Source organism: Belonocnema kinseyi, chromosome 2 (genome assembly GCF_010883055.1).
Source record: "Belonocnema kinseyi isolate 2016_QV_RU_SX_M_011 chromosome 2, B_treatae_v1, whole genome shotgun sequence".
Lineage (NCBI taxonomy): Eukaryota > Metazoa > Arthropoda > Insecta > Hymenoptera > Cynipidae > Belonocnema > Belonocnema kinseyi.
The window spans coordinates 109,166,077-109,181,690 of NC_046658.1; the positions used below are offsets into that span (position 1 = coordinate 109,166,077).

General features: G+C 26.5%; 1 protein-coding gene across 9 annotated transcripts in view; it reads left to right on the top strand.

The window, feature by feature from the left end:
* The window catches only part of LOC117167121 (sodium/hydrogen exchanger 6), a 52,056-nt gene that overhangs the window by 1,276 nt on the left and 35,166 nt on the right, over positions 1 to 15,614 (top strand). For all 9 annotated transcript variants that reach the window (XM_033351784.1, XM_033351785.1, XM_033351791.1 and 6 more), the window contains exons 2-7: positions 7,584 to 7,810; positions 7,959 to 8,036; positions 9,885 to 9,961; positions 10,188 to 10,397; positions 13,026 to 13,270; positions 13,925 to 14,127. In XM_033351784.1, coding sequence (XP_033207675.1) covers positions 7,584 to 7,810; positions 7,959 to 8,036; positions 9,885 to 9,961; positions 10,188 to 10,397; positions 13,026 to 13,270; positions 13,925 to 14,127 — 1,040 coding nt within the window. The remainder of the gene's footprint in view (positions 1 to 7,583; positions 7,811 to 7,958; positions 8,037 to 9,884; positions 9,962 to 10,187; positions 10,398 to 13,025; positions 13,271 to 13,924; positions 14,128 to 15,614) is intronic.

The window sequence follows — 15,614 nt, forward strand, 5'->3', positions numbered from 1 at the left end:
CCATTAGGGATTTCCCGCTTTTTATGCGCATGAATCTCATGTCAATTGCGTTAATTTTACTCTTATCTTTTTCTTGATAAGTCCATGTCTCGCTACCGTATATCTTTTAATCCTAAAATATGATTTTTCAAGCAAAGAAATAAATTGTTAACAAAGTAGTTTCACTTTTAACCAAATAGTTTTATTTTCAAACAAAAAAGATCGATTCTTAACGAAAAATATAATAGTTGGTATATTAATAAAAAAGTATATTTATTTTCAATCATAAACATTTTTTAGTCCAGCCAAAAAAGACAAATTTTTCAAAAAGTAGTTGAATCCTCAACAAAGAAGATGATTTTACAGCCAAGAATATTATTCTTCAGCTAAAAAAATACTGATTTACAACAAAATAGTTAAATTTTAAATCAAATAGTTCAATCATAAACAACAACAAAAAGTTATAAACCAAGTTCAACTTTAAATTCTCAACTAAAAATGTTTTAGTTATATTTCTGCCCAAACATATTTGAATTTCAAATAAAAAAAGTTGAATTTTCCACAAAATACTTCAATCCTGAACAAAAACAGATTACTTTCCAACCAAGAATATTATTTTTCTTCGAAAAAGGTAGAGTAGTTTTCAACTAATACATAAATTTTCAATTAAAAATATCAGCTTTCAACCAAAAAAAGAATACGTATATTTTCAGATAAAATTTCTTTTACCAAAAAAAAACGAATTTTAAAATAAAATGATAATTTTTCAACCGGAATGCGTAAATGTGCCGTTAAAAGAATCAATTTGTAAGGAGAAAACAAATAATTTTTAAACAAATAGTTTAGTTATCAACTAAAGAAATAAGTCTTGAAAAAAAGCTCAACTTTTAACCAAGATGTTTAAATTTCAATAAAAAAGATCAAGTATCAACGAAAAATGTAATACATGATATTTCAATTAAAAAATATTTTTATTTTAAATAAAAAACCGTTCAATCCAGCAAAAAAAAAGAAAAATGTTCAGCAAACTAGTTGAATCCTCAACCAAGAAGATAATTTTTCTTTCAAACTAGATACATTTTTAACAACATACATGAATTGTTCACGTTTTAACCAAGTTTTTATTGAAAAATATTTGAATTTATTCAAAAAGGCGATTTTTCAAGAAGATATAGTTGAACCCTCAACCAAAACATACAAAGAAAAATGAAATTTTAACTAAATGAGATGCATTATCAAACATTTTTTTTTAATTTTCAAAAAATTACATTTCGTTAAAAATTTTTTAAAATCTTTTCAAATTTTTTATTCTTTTCAAAATATCTGAATTTTTTAATATCTTTTAAAATGATTTAAATTTTCCCACTTTTTTAAATTATGCTAAATTAAAGAAAATTGTCTTAAAATCTACCAGATTGTTTTTTAAGAATTTGGGAAATCTTGTGAAATTTTGTATAATTTTTTAAAGCATTTTCGAAGAATCTGAAGCAAATGTATTATTTTCTAATATTTTTAAGACTTCTAAAACTTGTAAATAGATTTCACAATAATTTAAAGCTTTCCTAAATCTTAAAATCCGGCAAATAAAAAAAAATGGCCTTAAAATTTACTTGATTGGTTTTGAACAATTTGGAAAATTTCTTGGAAATGTTTTGTTATTTGTTTAAGCATTCTCTTAGAATTAATTTAAAAAAATGAAAAGACTTGTACCAAAATTTCGTTACAAATAGCCGCATTTTTTATAAATAGAGGGCCGGGAAAAGGGACTATTTTTTCCGAGCTTTCTGTAAGAAATTAGGTACATCTTGTTAAAAAAATTTGAAATCGTTTCAAATTTTAAGTAAGTTTTTTATATTTTTCAAAACTTCTAATAGCTTTTGGGATGATTCAATTTTTCAGAATATTAAAAAGAAAACTTTCAAAATTATAAAAATTGCCTGAAAATCCTCTGGATTTTATTTCAACATGCTTAGAAATCTTTTCAAATGCTTTGAGGTCTTTCTATATTTTGTACAAAAATCAATTCTTTTTCATAAAAAATCATATAGACTTATCCCAGGAATCTGAAGACAATTTTTTTTTTCTTGCGATAATTCTCGATATTGTTTCGAAACATGGATAAATAAATTTGATCGTGAAATAAAATTACTTATTTGGGAATTTTTATTTAATAATTTTATGATGCACAAAATCCATTTTCTACCTGTCTTAACATTTTAATAATATAATTACTTCATATACTACATGTTTGATGTTTGAACAGTCAAAATTTATTATGCCAACTCATAAAAATATTGATTTTGGATAATAAAATTTTTGTGAACAATTAAATTGACGATCTACATAAATTTCTGATAACATGGAACTGAACTTAAGTTCTAAACTATTTGTTAGTATTATTAGTATTTTTAAACCAAATACGCATAAGAAAAATGAAAATAGAAAACTATTTCATATTAGGAATTCCTGAATTGTTTTTGGACTTTTATGCTTTTATTCATGTCATTTTCATGGGCATAGCGTGCCAATTGTTTGTTATCTTCGGCTTCATGATAAGCGGCCTTCTTTCAAAATACATAATCAACAACTTGCACAGGCAGTGTACTACTTCTTTATTTAATATGCGCATGACTACCCCACAAGATTTGTTACAATTTCAAAATTTCTTTATTTTAATTAATTGTTTAAATGAGAGATAGTGTTTCTAAATTACCATTTCACGAATTTGACAGTTTATTTTATCAAATCAATAAAATGCTTACATATATAGCATTTATGTTTAGTTGTCTATAATTTATTTCATGACCTTGCAAAATCGATATGAAATTGGAAAATAATGTTCGAACTGTATTTCAATTATGTTTTTAAATCATATGTTAAAAAATTTGTAATCATAGTAAAATAAATTTTATTCTCCTATAATTTTTGTTTTTTATATTCAAAAATGCACCTCTGACCTTGCAGGTCTTTAAACATAAAAAATAATTCATTTTCTTATTTAGATGCTTTCAAAGCATCAGTAATATTTATAATAACTTTGCAAAAGAATAGAGAAAGTTATAAAAATAAGATAACATTCCTGTACTAAAAATGTATATGTTTAATAAATAAATTATTGGGGTTTTTATTATTTAAGTAAAAATGTTTATATAAATTAAGAAAAACAACATTCATCTGAAAGTTTGGAGACAGATTGTATAGGGATTTGCGGGGAATTCCGGATGTTGTGAATCCTAAAAGGCAACGAGTGGAAAATTCCAGTAACACATTTATGGATTCTAACTTTCCACATAAAATCAATGGGTTCTTACAAAAAAAAATCAATTCAGAAACTTGCCTTTTTTCCCACGGCACAATTTTGAACAATTTAAATATAAAAATGTACAATTTTAAACCTTTAATTTTGATGTTTATCGATAGTAATTAAAATAAATCAAGCTAAACAACTTCATATTACAAGTTTTTTATTGTTTTGAAATACTGTGTAATTTTGAAAGTCTTATTATTATTAGTAGGTTAAAATTCTGCAATTGAGTCTTGAAAGTTTGGTTTCAAAATTGTTATATTTTTTATCTTTTATTTTTAAACTCGTCAAATTAAGAGTTGTTCCACTTTAAATTTTCTGACTGCGTGCGTTGTTAAATTTGAAACGCTACAATTCGCGATTGTCTATTTTTAAAATATAAACATAATTAAAGTACTGTACACATTATAAAATATTTAATGATATGTTTAGAAACTTTAAAAATTCAAATATGTGATTGAATTTTAGATTCTTAATTTTAAGTTTAAAATTTATAAATGGTGAAATTTGTAATTTGAAAAGAATTATATGTTTTAAACTTATTTTTGAAACATTAAGGAGTAAGGATAAGTTAACAGTTTTTATAAAACTACATATCACTTCCAATTAAAATTCGTTGATCGAATTTGGCTGATAATGTTAAGACTATTTATCAAAGATAAGAAAAATATCGTGCAATTTTTTTAAAATGTTGAGTATTGTCTCAGAATGTAGATTTTTATGAAAATTTCATACGAAATGGTTTAATTGAAACAATTTCACGCTGTTACGTCTCAGGGTTTTTATTCCTAACATTAAAATTCCATAAATTTTAAAATACATTAAAATAAATGTCCTAGTAATCATGAAACTCTGTTATGATTTTAATTTATTATTTAAAAATATCTTAAAAGTAATATTTTATGATAAAACCCACTTATTTTTAGCATTTCGTAATATCAAATAGAAATTACATTTATCCAAATTAAATAAAAATCGAGAAAATTTGCATCATAATTACTGGGACTTAATTATTATGTTTTAAATGCGTTTGAAATAAAAATAAAATATTGATTATTGAAGAATTTCGAAATTGAATTATTTCAGATTAAAGTGTCCAAAATATGATTAATTCAAAATGTTAAAAATGGAATAATTTCGGATTAGAATTTTGAAAATTGGAGATTAAAAATTTCAAGGATTTTAAATTGTATTATTTATAATGAGAAACATTTAAAATTGAATCATTAAAAATTGTAACCTGTTGAATTTAAATAATTTTAAATTTCAAGTGATTAAAATTTGAGATCGGGAAATTCAAAACTAAATTGATTGTTTCAAAGTCAAAGCTTCTGAAATTCTTGAATTTTTAATTTTTATTACATAACAACATTATAATTTAACATTAGCATTTATTAGACAAATTTTCTCAAGGTCCAAAAATATAATTATTTCATTTTTATTGTTCTAAATGGAAAGACTTTAAAATTATAAACCTTCAGAATTGAATTATTAAAAAAAACATTCAATAAAAAGTAATTTCAATTAGAAAATTTTAAAAATGAAAGAATGTATACACCAGAAATTTAAAACTCGAACAAGTCCGAACTTCATCTTAAAATAATTTTAAAAAATTAGTCACCAAGTATTGTGATTGAATCGTTTAGAAATTAACAATTTTGGAATTGTCAATGGTACTTTTCGAAACTCAACCATTTCAAGTTTAATCGCAAAATCTCAACTACTTAAATTACGCCAAGTAAACTTAAATATTTTAGAAAAAAATAATCTTTAAATGTTCATTTATAATTTTCGAAATCCAAACCATTTCAATTGTAATAGAAAAACTTAAATTTTTGATGGGGAAAATGGAAAATTGAGCGTATACCATGAAAATTCAGAATTCTAAAATTGAAACCATTAAAAATTAAAGAAATAATTCAATTGTTCACTAGAAATATTTAGGTATGTTAAGCTGACGTAACCACATCTTCAAATCGAGTTAAAACCTATCTCATAATTAAGGGTTCATTTAATGCTAATTTAATGCCCTATCGCCAAATTTAATGCTCCATTATTTAAAAAAAAAACAGGGGTTACGCTAGCTTAACGTTAAGCTGACGGAACCCCATGTGAAATAAATGTTAAATCGAGTTCTGTCATATCACATAATTAAGGGCTCATTTAATGCCCATTTAATGCCCCATTGTCAAATTTAATGCTCCACTTTTTTTTTAACCGGGGATTACGCTAGCTTAATGTTAAGCTGACGGAACACCATGTGAAATGAACGCTGAATCGAGTTTTATCCTATTACATAATTATAGGCTTATTTAATGCTCTCCAAACCCACCAAAAATGTTTTTCCAAAAGCCACCCCTAATACTGAAAAACCACCCTTAATATAAATTATGCGCAAATTGTTAATTTGACCATACTATAATTATGGTCTCATTTAATGCCCTGATTCTTTTTTAACAATGGAGTATTAAATTTGCCAATGGGGCATTAAATTAGCATTAAATGAGCCCTTAATTATAGTATCGTCAGATTTACAATTTGTGCATAATCTATATTAAGGGTGGTTTTTCAGTATTAGGGTTGGCTTTTGGAAAATAATTTTTGGTGGTTTTGGAGAGCATTAAATGAGCCTTTAATTATGTGATATGTTAAAATTAGATTCAACGTTTATTTCACATGGGGTTCCGTCAGCTTAACGTTAAGCTAGAGTAATCCCAAGTTTTTTTAAAAATAATGCAGCATTAAATTTAGCAATGGGACATTAAATGATCATTAAATGAGCCCTTAATTATAGTATGGTCAGATTTACAATTTGTGAATAATTTATATGAAGGGTGGTTTTTCAGTATTAGGGGTGGATTTTGGAAAATAATGTTTGATGGTTTAGGAGAGCATTAAATGAGCCTTTAATTATGAGATAGGTTTTAACTCGATTCGAAGATGTGGTTACGTCAGCTTAACATACCTAAAATATTTTTTAAGGGTTGCATTTGACAAATTATTCTCTAAAATTTTCTTTGTTTTGTGTTTTCTGGAGGAACTTAATTCAAAATTGTTTCAGTACAAATACTTTAAACTGAAAAGTGTGCAACTATCAATTCTTTTAATTTGATACTCTACGATTTTGAAGAATTTAAGAAACTAGAAAGTTTTGTGTGTTTAAAATCAGAACCAAACTATTTAGAATATTTAAAATCTAAAATTATTTAATTTGAAACTGATTAAAATTAAATTGGTTGAATTTCGAAAAGTGTAATTGACAATTTGAAAATTCCTAACTTCTGAACGATTAAATTTACTTAAAGTAATAGAAATTTTTAAGGGCTTAAAAGCAAAAAAGTTCTAATATAACAATTCTTTGAGACTGAATTAAAAAAAGGTCTTAAATGAAGTTAAGATTTGTTTAAGTTTCAAGTTCCTAAACATAGAGTATACACTTTTAGTTAATATTTCCTATTTAGAATGTATGTTTTTATTTGAACGTTTTTTTAGAATAATGAAATTTTAAAGGTTTAAAATTGATAATATGTCCATTCTGAACTGTGAAAATAAAGGTGAATTTATATTTTAGAAAAGTTTTTCTAGTCAATTTTTACTTTAAATAATAATTTTTTTATTATAATGACAATGTAGATTTATTACATAATTTTACAACCTTTTAATTTGAAATATTCAATTTCGTTTTCAAACTCAACTCCTTCCTAATGAAATAGTCTAAGTTTAAAAATGTAGTTCCAAGGTTTTGAATTTTGAAAACTTCTGTTGCAAAATTGGTTTCAATTTGAAATCATCCAATCTTAAACGCTTTTATTCAAAAATGATAGAAGGTCAAATCCTCTTCATTCTATTCGAAGTATTACCCTTTTTCAACATTTTATCTTTCTAAAACATTTTTAATTGTAACATTTTAAATTCCAAAATTTGTTTAAACGATTTCAGTTCTAAATTATCAAGAACAAATGTTGGTCTAGCCGAGATCTCCGCGTGTGAGAGGCGAGCGGGGTTCTAAACTATCTAAAGCTAGCTTAGAAGTAGTTTTAATCGGCTCTCTAATTATTATATGTAATAATAACTAATAATAATAACATAATAATAAGCAATAATAATAGATAAAAATTTAATTTTGATCGTTTTAATAAAATCTGAAATGTGTCTTAGCTTTTCTTTTTTCATTAATAAAACATTCCATTGATTTCATGTATTTGGCCCTCTGCCATTCAATCTTCTAATCGTTGCCAATTTTAAATACTCTTTACTTTTTAACACGGCATTAATGATTTTCTTTTATATATTGCCGCAGGTCTTATAATAGGAGCAATAATCCGCTATGGATTTAAAACGAATAGTGAAATTCTTCACATGCCGGTTCAACCTAGCCCTTACAGCAAATATAATGAGTCTGTACCACCGGACACCTTATGGTTGCATTTTCCCGAAGACAAAGGAGGAGGCGTGAAGAAGAATAAAACATTTGCTTATAACTTCCGCGGGGAGATTTTCAAACAGGACAATGAAATTGACCTGAAGGTAATTCAATCAACTTACCAATCTTGCATATTACAAGTTTCAATGGCTCACCAGTCATTCTTACTTTAAGATGTTTAGATATTTTTCTTAAAATAAAAAATATTTATATTTTATTATATTAATTTATGAAAATCATAATTATTTTCAGGCGACTTTCGATCCCGAGATATTTTTTAATATCATCCTGCCGCCTATAATCTTCCACGCTGGTTACAGTTTGAAAAGGGTAAGTCTCAAAATATCCTAAGACGTTATCAGCCTTTGTTATTTATCACTGCATCCTAATCAGGGGCGGATCCAGTGAGGGGCGATATGGTCGGTCGCCCCTTCGCCCACGAGATTCAAGAAACGAAATTTAAAATTTCTTGTCAGACATATAAAGTAATTAAGGCCTCTTAATTTCATTGCAAAATTCAAGCCCCCTATTTTTCGGTTCAATGGTGGAAGGAATTTTTGAGCTAAAAGACGAGCTTTATACATAGAGTTTGAATTTTGAGTCAAGTAATTATATAAACTTTCAACCAAACAGTTGAATTTTTAAATATAAAGAACAATTTTGAACCAAAAATAAAGTAGTTAAATTTTTATTTAAAAAAGTATTTTAGTAAAAAACAAATCTACTACAAAAAAGTTGAATTTTCTACCCAAAAGTATGAAATTTCAACAACAAAAAGAGTCCATTTTTAACGAAGTAGTTAAATTTTCAGTTAAAAAATTTAATTTTTAACCCAAAAAAGTGACACACAAAGAAAAACACATTCGTAAAACCATGTTTTTCTGATTCAGGGGTTCTCGAAACGTGAACATTTGACCAAAACTGGGGGGTCAAATTTTACACAAATGTAATACCTTCTGTGATGAGAATGTGAAAATATCATTTTTTACAAAAAATGGAATAGTTTAATTTTATTGAAAACCAATTATTTTTAATTTAGAAAAGCAATTTTTCAACAAAACAGTCAAATTTTTTACAAGAAAAAATTGAATTTTGTACAGAAAAGTTTAATTTGCAAGCAAAAATATGAATCTTCTACAAAACCGTTGGATTTTCAATGCTAAAATATGCAATTTTAACAACAAAAAATTAATTTTTAATCAAATAGTTTAATTTTCAGTTTAAAAAATTAATTTTTACCTTCAAAAATGAAATTTTAACAAAGTAAATCAATTTTTAACGAAAGAGATGAATTTTCTACTAAAATTATGAATCTTTTACCAAATAAATTTTTTTATAGAAAGTAGTTCAACTTTCAACCAAGGAGTTGAATTTTCGTTAAAAAATGATATTCTGATAAAAAAGATTTAAATTTTAAATAAACCACGATTAAATGTAACCAAAAAATGATCAAACTTTCAACAAAATAGTTGAAACCTTTAAAGTAAATATAAACAGTTGCATTTTTTGTCAAAAGAAATTATTTTCTACCAAAAGAGATGAATTTTCAACAAAAGACACACATATTTAACCAATTATTTGAATTTTAAATCAGGAAGATTAATTTTCTACCAAAAAATATGTATTTTCAACCAAAAAGTTAAATTTATAGTCTAAAAAAAATTAATTTTTACCTAAAAATGTAATGGTTTAATTTTCGTTGATAAACAATCATTTTTAATTCAGAAAAGCAAATTTGCAATGATACTGTAAAATTTTCTAAACGAAAATATGAATGATCAGCAACAAAAAATTGAATTTTTGACCAAGTAGTTGACTTTTCTACCAAATTATTGAATTTTCAAGCCAGAAGAATTCTACGTAACAGTTGAAACATTTAAACAATAATTTTTACCCCCGAAAAGTAACGGTTCGACAAAGTAGATCAATTTTCAATCAAAGAGATGAATTTTCTACTAAAATTATGAAACTTCTACCAAACAAAAATAATTTTTAGGAAAGTAGTTCAACTTTCATCCAAAGAGTTGATTTTTCAACCTAAAAATATGAATTTTTTCATAAAATAAAAATATTATTTGATATTTCAAAAAAAAATGTGAAGAAAATTCACAATCGCCCCTTCCAAAAAATGTTCTGGATGCGCCCTTGATTCTAATCCTAATAAATTATTAATTACAGAAATACTTCTTTCGCAATTTGGGAGCTATTTTAACATACGCTTTGATTGGCACAACGATATCATCCTTCGTAATTGGGTAAGTTATTCTTTCGTATGTAGTCTAAGAAGGATAACTGCTTTATTGAGAACACTAGCTGCATTCATTATTTACTGACTATAAAAATAATACTGATGACCACTCAATCAACAGGTCACTTACTGATTGACCTTATCGTTCTGCCGAAGAAAAATTCTCACTGTTCTTGTTTACTAAAACCTGTTTTAAATAATTCTCTCATTTTTAATTTTCTTCAATTTTTCAGAATTTTGATGTATGGGTTCATACAACTGATACCGCATTTGGCCTCCTCATTCACATTTTTGGATACTCTCTATTTTGGGGCGCTCATTTCTCCAACAGATCCTCTAACAATCATTTCTATCTTTAATGATCTTCACGTCGACGTTAATCTTTACGCTTTAGTTTTTGGAGAAAGTGTTTTGAACGATGCCGTTGCTATTGTACTTAGCAGGTAAGATTTTCTGTTAAGAATCAATATTTTTTATTATCAAAGTTTAAAAATATTTACTATCTTAGGGGCCGTTTAAAAACTGCGCCACGCTGTTTTGTTACCCCCAAGCTGACGTCACAAATATGACCCCCTCCCCTTCAGGTCAAAATTTGTTTTCCGATTTCAAATCGAAATGTAATGCATTTATTTAAAAAAAAATAGTTTTAATTCCAACAAAAAAGTATAAACTTGGTCCACAAAAAGTTGTATTTTTAAGGATGTGCACTACGTACAATCAATCTCAAAACTCGCCAATCTTTAAAATGATTGATAATATGGACAAAAATATATCTATTATTAGTTTCTATAAATCTTGACTGAGGCTTCTAAGAGTACTTTGCAAAAAATAATTCTGGTTAAAATTGTTTATTTAACATTAGTTTTATTTTGAATTTTAGTTTTTGATTTTTCTTTAGGAAAAAGTTACAATTCTTATTGAATCCTAATGAGCAAGGCCTCATTTTATTCTTTGAACGATTCTCTACAATTCTATTCGGGTTTTGTTTATTAAAATTGGAAGTATTGCCAAATAAACCCACCCAAATAGAATTTCATATAAAATTTCAAAGAATAAAACGAGGCCTTGGTCGTTAGGGTTAAATGAGAATTGAAACTTTTCACTAGAGAGAAAGCAAGTACAAAACCTCCAAATAACTCATGTTAAAGAAACATTTTTAACACGAATTATTTTTTCCGAAATGCTCTTTTTTTATCGATTTTATCAATCATTTCAAAGATACGCGACGAATGTTAAAAAAAGAGTTGAATATTTTACTAATAAATATGAGTTTGTAAAGAAAGAGTTGTATTTTCAACAAAATAGTTGAATTTTTAACTAAAATGTGGAATCTTAAACAAAACGAATAATGTAATAGTTGATATTTCAGCCCAAAAAGAGATTTTCATTTTAAATAAAAAACAGTTGAATTCAAGCAAAAAAATGCGAATTTTCTACTAAATAATTGAATCCTCAAACTAAAAAGATGAATTTTTAACCAGATAGTTGCACTTTTCACCAAAGAAGATAAAATAATTACCAAAGCAAATAAATTTTCAACCAAGAAGGATTTTTTATTCAAGAGAAAGAGGTAGAGAACATGTCAACCAAACTTTTGAATTTTCTAACCCAAAAGGTGTATTCTCTAAAAAGCAGTGAATTTTTGAACGCAAAAATTGAATTTTCGAATAAAAATTTAATTTTTTACCAAAATAGTTGAATTGAAAAACATGTAAAATTTTATGAACAAAACAGTTCCTTTTTAATTGAATTTCAAACTAAAAACGAACAATTTCCAACAAAAATTGGAATAAGTAAATTTGCACTTTAAAAAATTGGGGTTCAACCAAGAAAAAAACGAATTGAAAGAAAAAATAGTCAAATTTGTCAACCAATAAAATGACTTGTTAACAAAATAGTCGATTTTTCATCAAAATAATTAAATTTTCAACAAAGCAGTTGATTTTTCAAGCTGCAAAAATGAATTTCAACGTTATGGCAGATTTTCAAAACAAATATGATTAAATTTCAACTAAAAAAAGTTACATTTTCAACTAAATATTTCAAATTTCAAACCAAAAAAGGTAAATTTTTTACAAGATAGTCGAATTTTTAATATAAAATGACGAATTTCCCGCCCCGAAAGCCGAATATTCAACAAATACTTTCAATGCTCAACAAAATAATTAAATGTTCAAAAAAATAAGTATACTTTCAACAAAAGAATTATTTTGGATAAAGATCAAAATTCAACTAAAATTATATCTCTTCAACAAAAAAATGAATTTTTAACAAACAAGCTCAACCTTTAACCAAGTATGTAGTTAAATCAACAATCAAAAACGATCAATCCTCAACGAAACATATAATAGTTGATATTACAAATAAAAAATATTTCAATTTTAAATGAAGAACAGTCGAATTTAACCAAAAAGATGAGTTATCAACAAAAAGTGTAATAGTTGTTGATATTTCCACAAAAATGGTTAAATCCTTAACCAAAAAACATGATTTTTTAAACTCAAATTTGCATTTTTAATCACAAAAGATACATTTTCAACCAATGAGATGTATCTTCAACTAATAAAGTGAATTTTAAACAAAAAAGTTTAATTTTCAACCAAGCAAGTAAATTTTCAATCAAGAGGATTAATTTTCTACCAAAAAATATTAATTTACGAGAAAATATATAAATTTTCGACCAAAAATGGAATAGTTAAATTTTCAACCAAAGTAGAACGAATTCTCCAACAAAAGAGTTAAATCCTAAACCAATAATATGAATTTAACAAATTTGTTTAATTTTTAACCAATGACTTGAGTTTTCAACAAACAAAAACAAGAATTTTCAGTAGAAAATTTAATATTTGAATTTTTTAAATATATTTTCAAGGTGTAATGTTATATTCTGCGTTAACGCCCCCCCCCCCCCCCCCCCCCCCCCCCCCCATAGCCCCTGGCAGTGTGATGTTTTTTTAAACGGCCTCTTAGAGGTGTTGAAAATCTTAGAATAATCTTGTAGATTTGTAAGACTATCAGGTTTTTGAAATTTGATCCTAGAATTAATTTCTGTTTAATTACTTAATTTATAGTTCCATTCAGCACTATCGTTTGCAATCTGGATCAGGTGGTTTCGAAACCATCGCCTTCTTCCGAGCCCTAGGTGACTTTGCAGGAATTTTTAGTTTATCACTTTTTATCGGCGCTACCATGGGATGCATTACAGCAATGCTCACAAAATTCACAAGAGTCAGAGATTTCCCACTCTTGGAATCAGCGTTATTTGTTCTCATGTCTTATAGTACCTTCCTCATCGCTGAGGCTTCGGACCTCACTGGCAAGTTTTTAAACATTTGTAAAAAAAATGTATATATTTTTCTAGTGCCAGGCATCGGACTCATCACACTAATAACACTATTGGACACTTTTGATTAACAATGACACTATTTTGCTACTATTTTCCCCACTATATTACGTCATTTTGGCCGAATAGTTAAACTTTCAGTCAAAAAAACTAACTTGCAACCTAGTAAATGAATTTTCATCCAAACAGTCGAATTTTGAAACAAACAATTTAAACTTCAAATTATTTGAACAATGTATGTGACATTAGACCAAGTTTTATTAAATTCGTTTTTAGTTTATATTTTTGCGTTTCTACAAAATTTTAATTAAATAAAAGCATTTTTAATCTAAAAGAATCAATTTTTAAGAAAACATGGAGCAGTTAAATTTTTGTTGACGAGAAATAAATTTCAATTATGAAAAAAGGAATTTTCTGCAAAACAGATTAATTTTGTACCAAATCGTTGAACTTTGAAACCAAAAAGACGAATTTTTTATAAAATATGTAAAGTTTTTAACCGAGAAACTGAATTTTCAACAAAAAAGTTAATTTAGTCATTTAACTATTTTTTATCTCTAAAGTGAGTCCGAGGCCAGGAGTTTTGAAAAGTGCAATTTACAAAGAGAACTTTTCTATTTTCTGCAGGTGTCGTAGCCGTTTTGTTTTGCGGCATTTGCCAAGCTCATTATACTTACAACAATCTAAGTCCAGATTCTCGGCAAAGGACGAAACAGCTCTTCGAGTTACTCAACTTTTTAGCGGAGAATTTTATTTTTAGCTACATTGGTGTGTCGATGTTCACGTTCCCCAAACATCACTTCGATCCTGGATTCATCTTTGCGGGATTCGTATCCTTTTGAATTGGTTTGCAAATTAGAAAGATAGTTTTTAAAAGAAAATTGTCAGTAATAGACAAGTTAATTTTTAAAAAGAACTAATTATCTCTACCGTTACATCACCATTTACATCACGAAAAAAGTACTAAAAAGTTATCTTTATCGTTTTAAAATGTTACTTATAAATCACTTTGTCACTTCTCTTTACTCCCGTTTTTGTTAATTCAATAACAAATTTTAGGCTTCAAAAATTTAGTTTTATTTACTTGAATTATTTTTAATTTGCCTAAATTTCGTATGACTGTCATTAAATTCTCTTGAATGCCCTTGAATTTGTATAAATTCAATACCATTTTACTGAAATGAATAGCGTATTTTGTACTTTTTCAATTGGAATTTTTAAACATTTATTTGAATTTTTTTGACTACTCATCCCAAAACTCTTATTAATTTATCCTGAATTCTTTAAAATTATATTGAACTTTTCCTGATTGTTTTTTAAATTCACTTGACTTGCTCTAAATTTATTCAACTCTACTCAAATAATTTAATTTATGTTGTAATTTTTTTCCATTCTCGCTGAAGTGTTTTACACTCACCTTGAATTCTTAGGAATTTTAATATTTTATCCAATTCCTTTGAATTCCCTTGAATTTTTCTCAATTCATTTCATCTTTAAAATGGATTTTTTGCATGTTCATCAAATTCTACTTGTTTCCCTTATATTCCAATTTTTCTGATTTTCCTCAGTCTTTTAAATTAGTTTGAACTCTTCTAAATTCACTCAAATTTTACTGAAAGTAGTGTAATATTTTTGGATTTTTTGCACTTTTGTCAATTCATTCGAAATAATTTGGAGTTTTTAATAATTTACCCTGAATTCCTTAAGTTTTTTTTTTTAATTCTTTAGAATTTCAAATAATTCAGCGATAATTATTTGAAATTCACTCAAATTCTTTTAAATTAATTCAATTTTACTGAATTAAGTTAGTTTAAATTTTTTTCTGATTCACCCTAAACTCTTTTAAACTTACCTTGAATTCTCAGGCATTTTTTCTAATTCTTTTGAATTCACATAATTTTGTCTAAATTCACTCTAATTTCACTGCATTTTTTCAGTTAACTTGCATTTTTTTAAATTCACATTCAATTTTATCAAATTCTCCTAATTTCCATAAAGGTACTCGAATTTTATTTGATCAATTGATTTATTTTTTTAATTTATCCTAAATTTGTTAAAACTCACCTGGAGTTCTTATACTTTCGGATAAAGTAGGTCAGTTTTGTATTTTTAAGGGTTTCATAGACCCTTATAGATTCGGTCGGGTGTCCATCCGACGTACTTTTTTCCAAGATAGGGAAGTGAGAGAAAATTATGGGAGGAAATCAGGGGAAATAAGGGGAGTAGGGAAATGGGGTAGAGTGAGAGGGGACTAAAGTAAATGAAGGGTGGTGAAGCAGGGGAAATGAGGGCGGGGCAATTATTTGAAAGTAGGGTA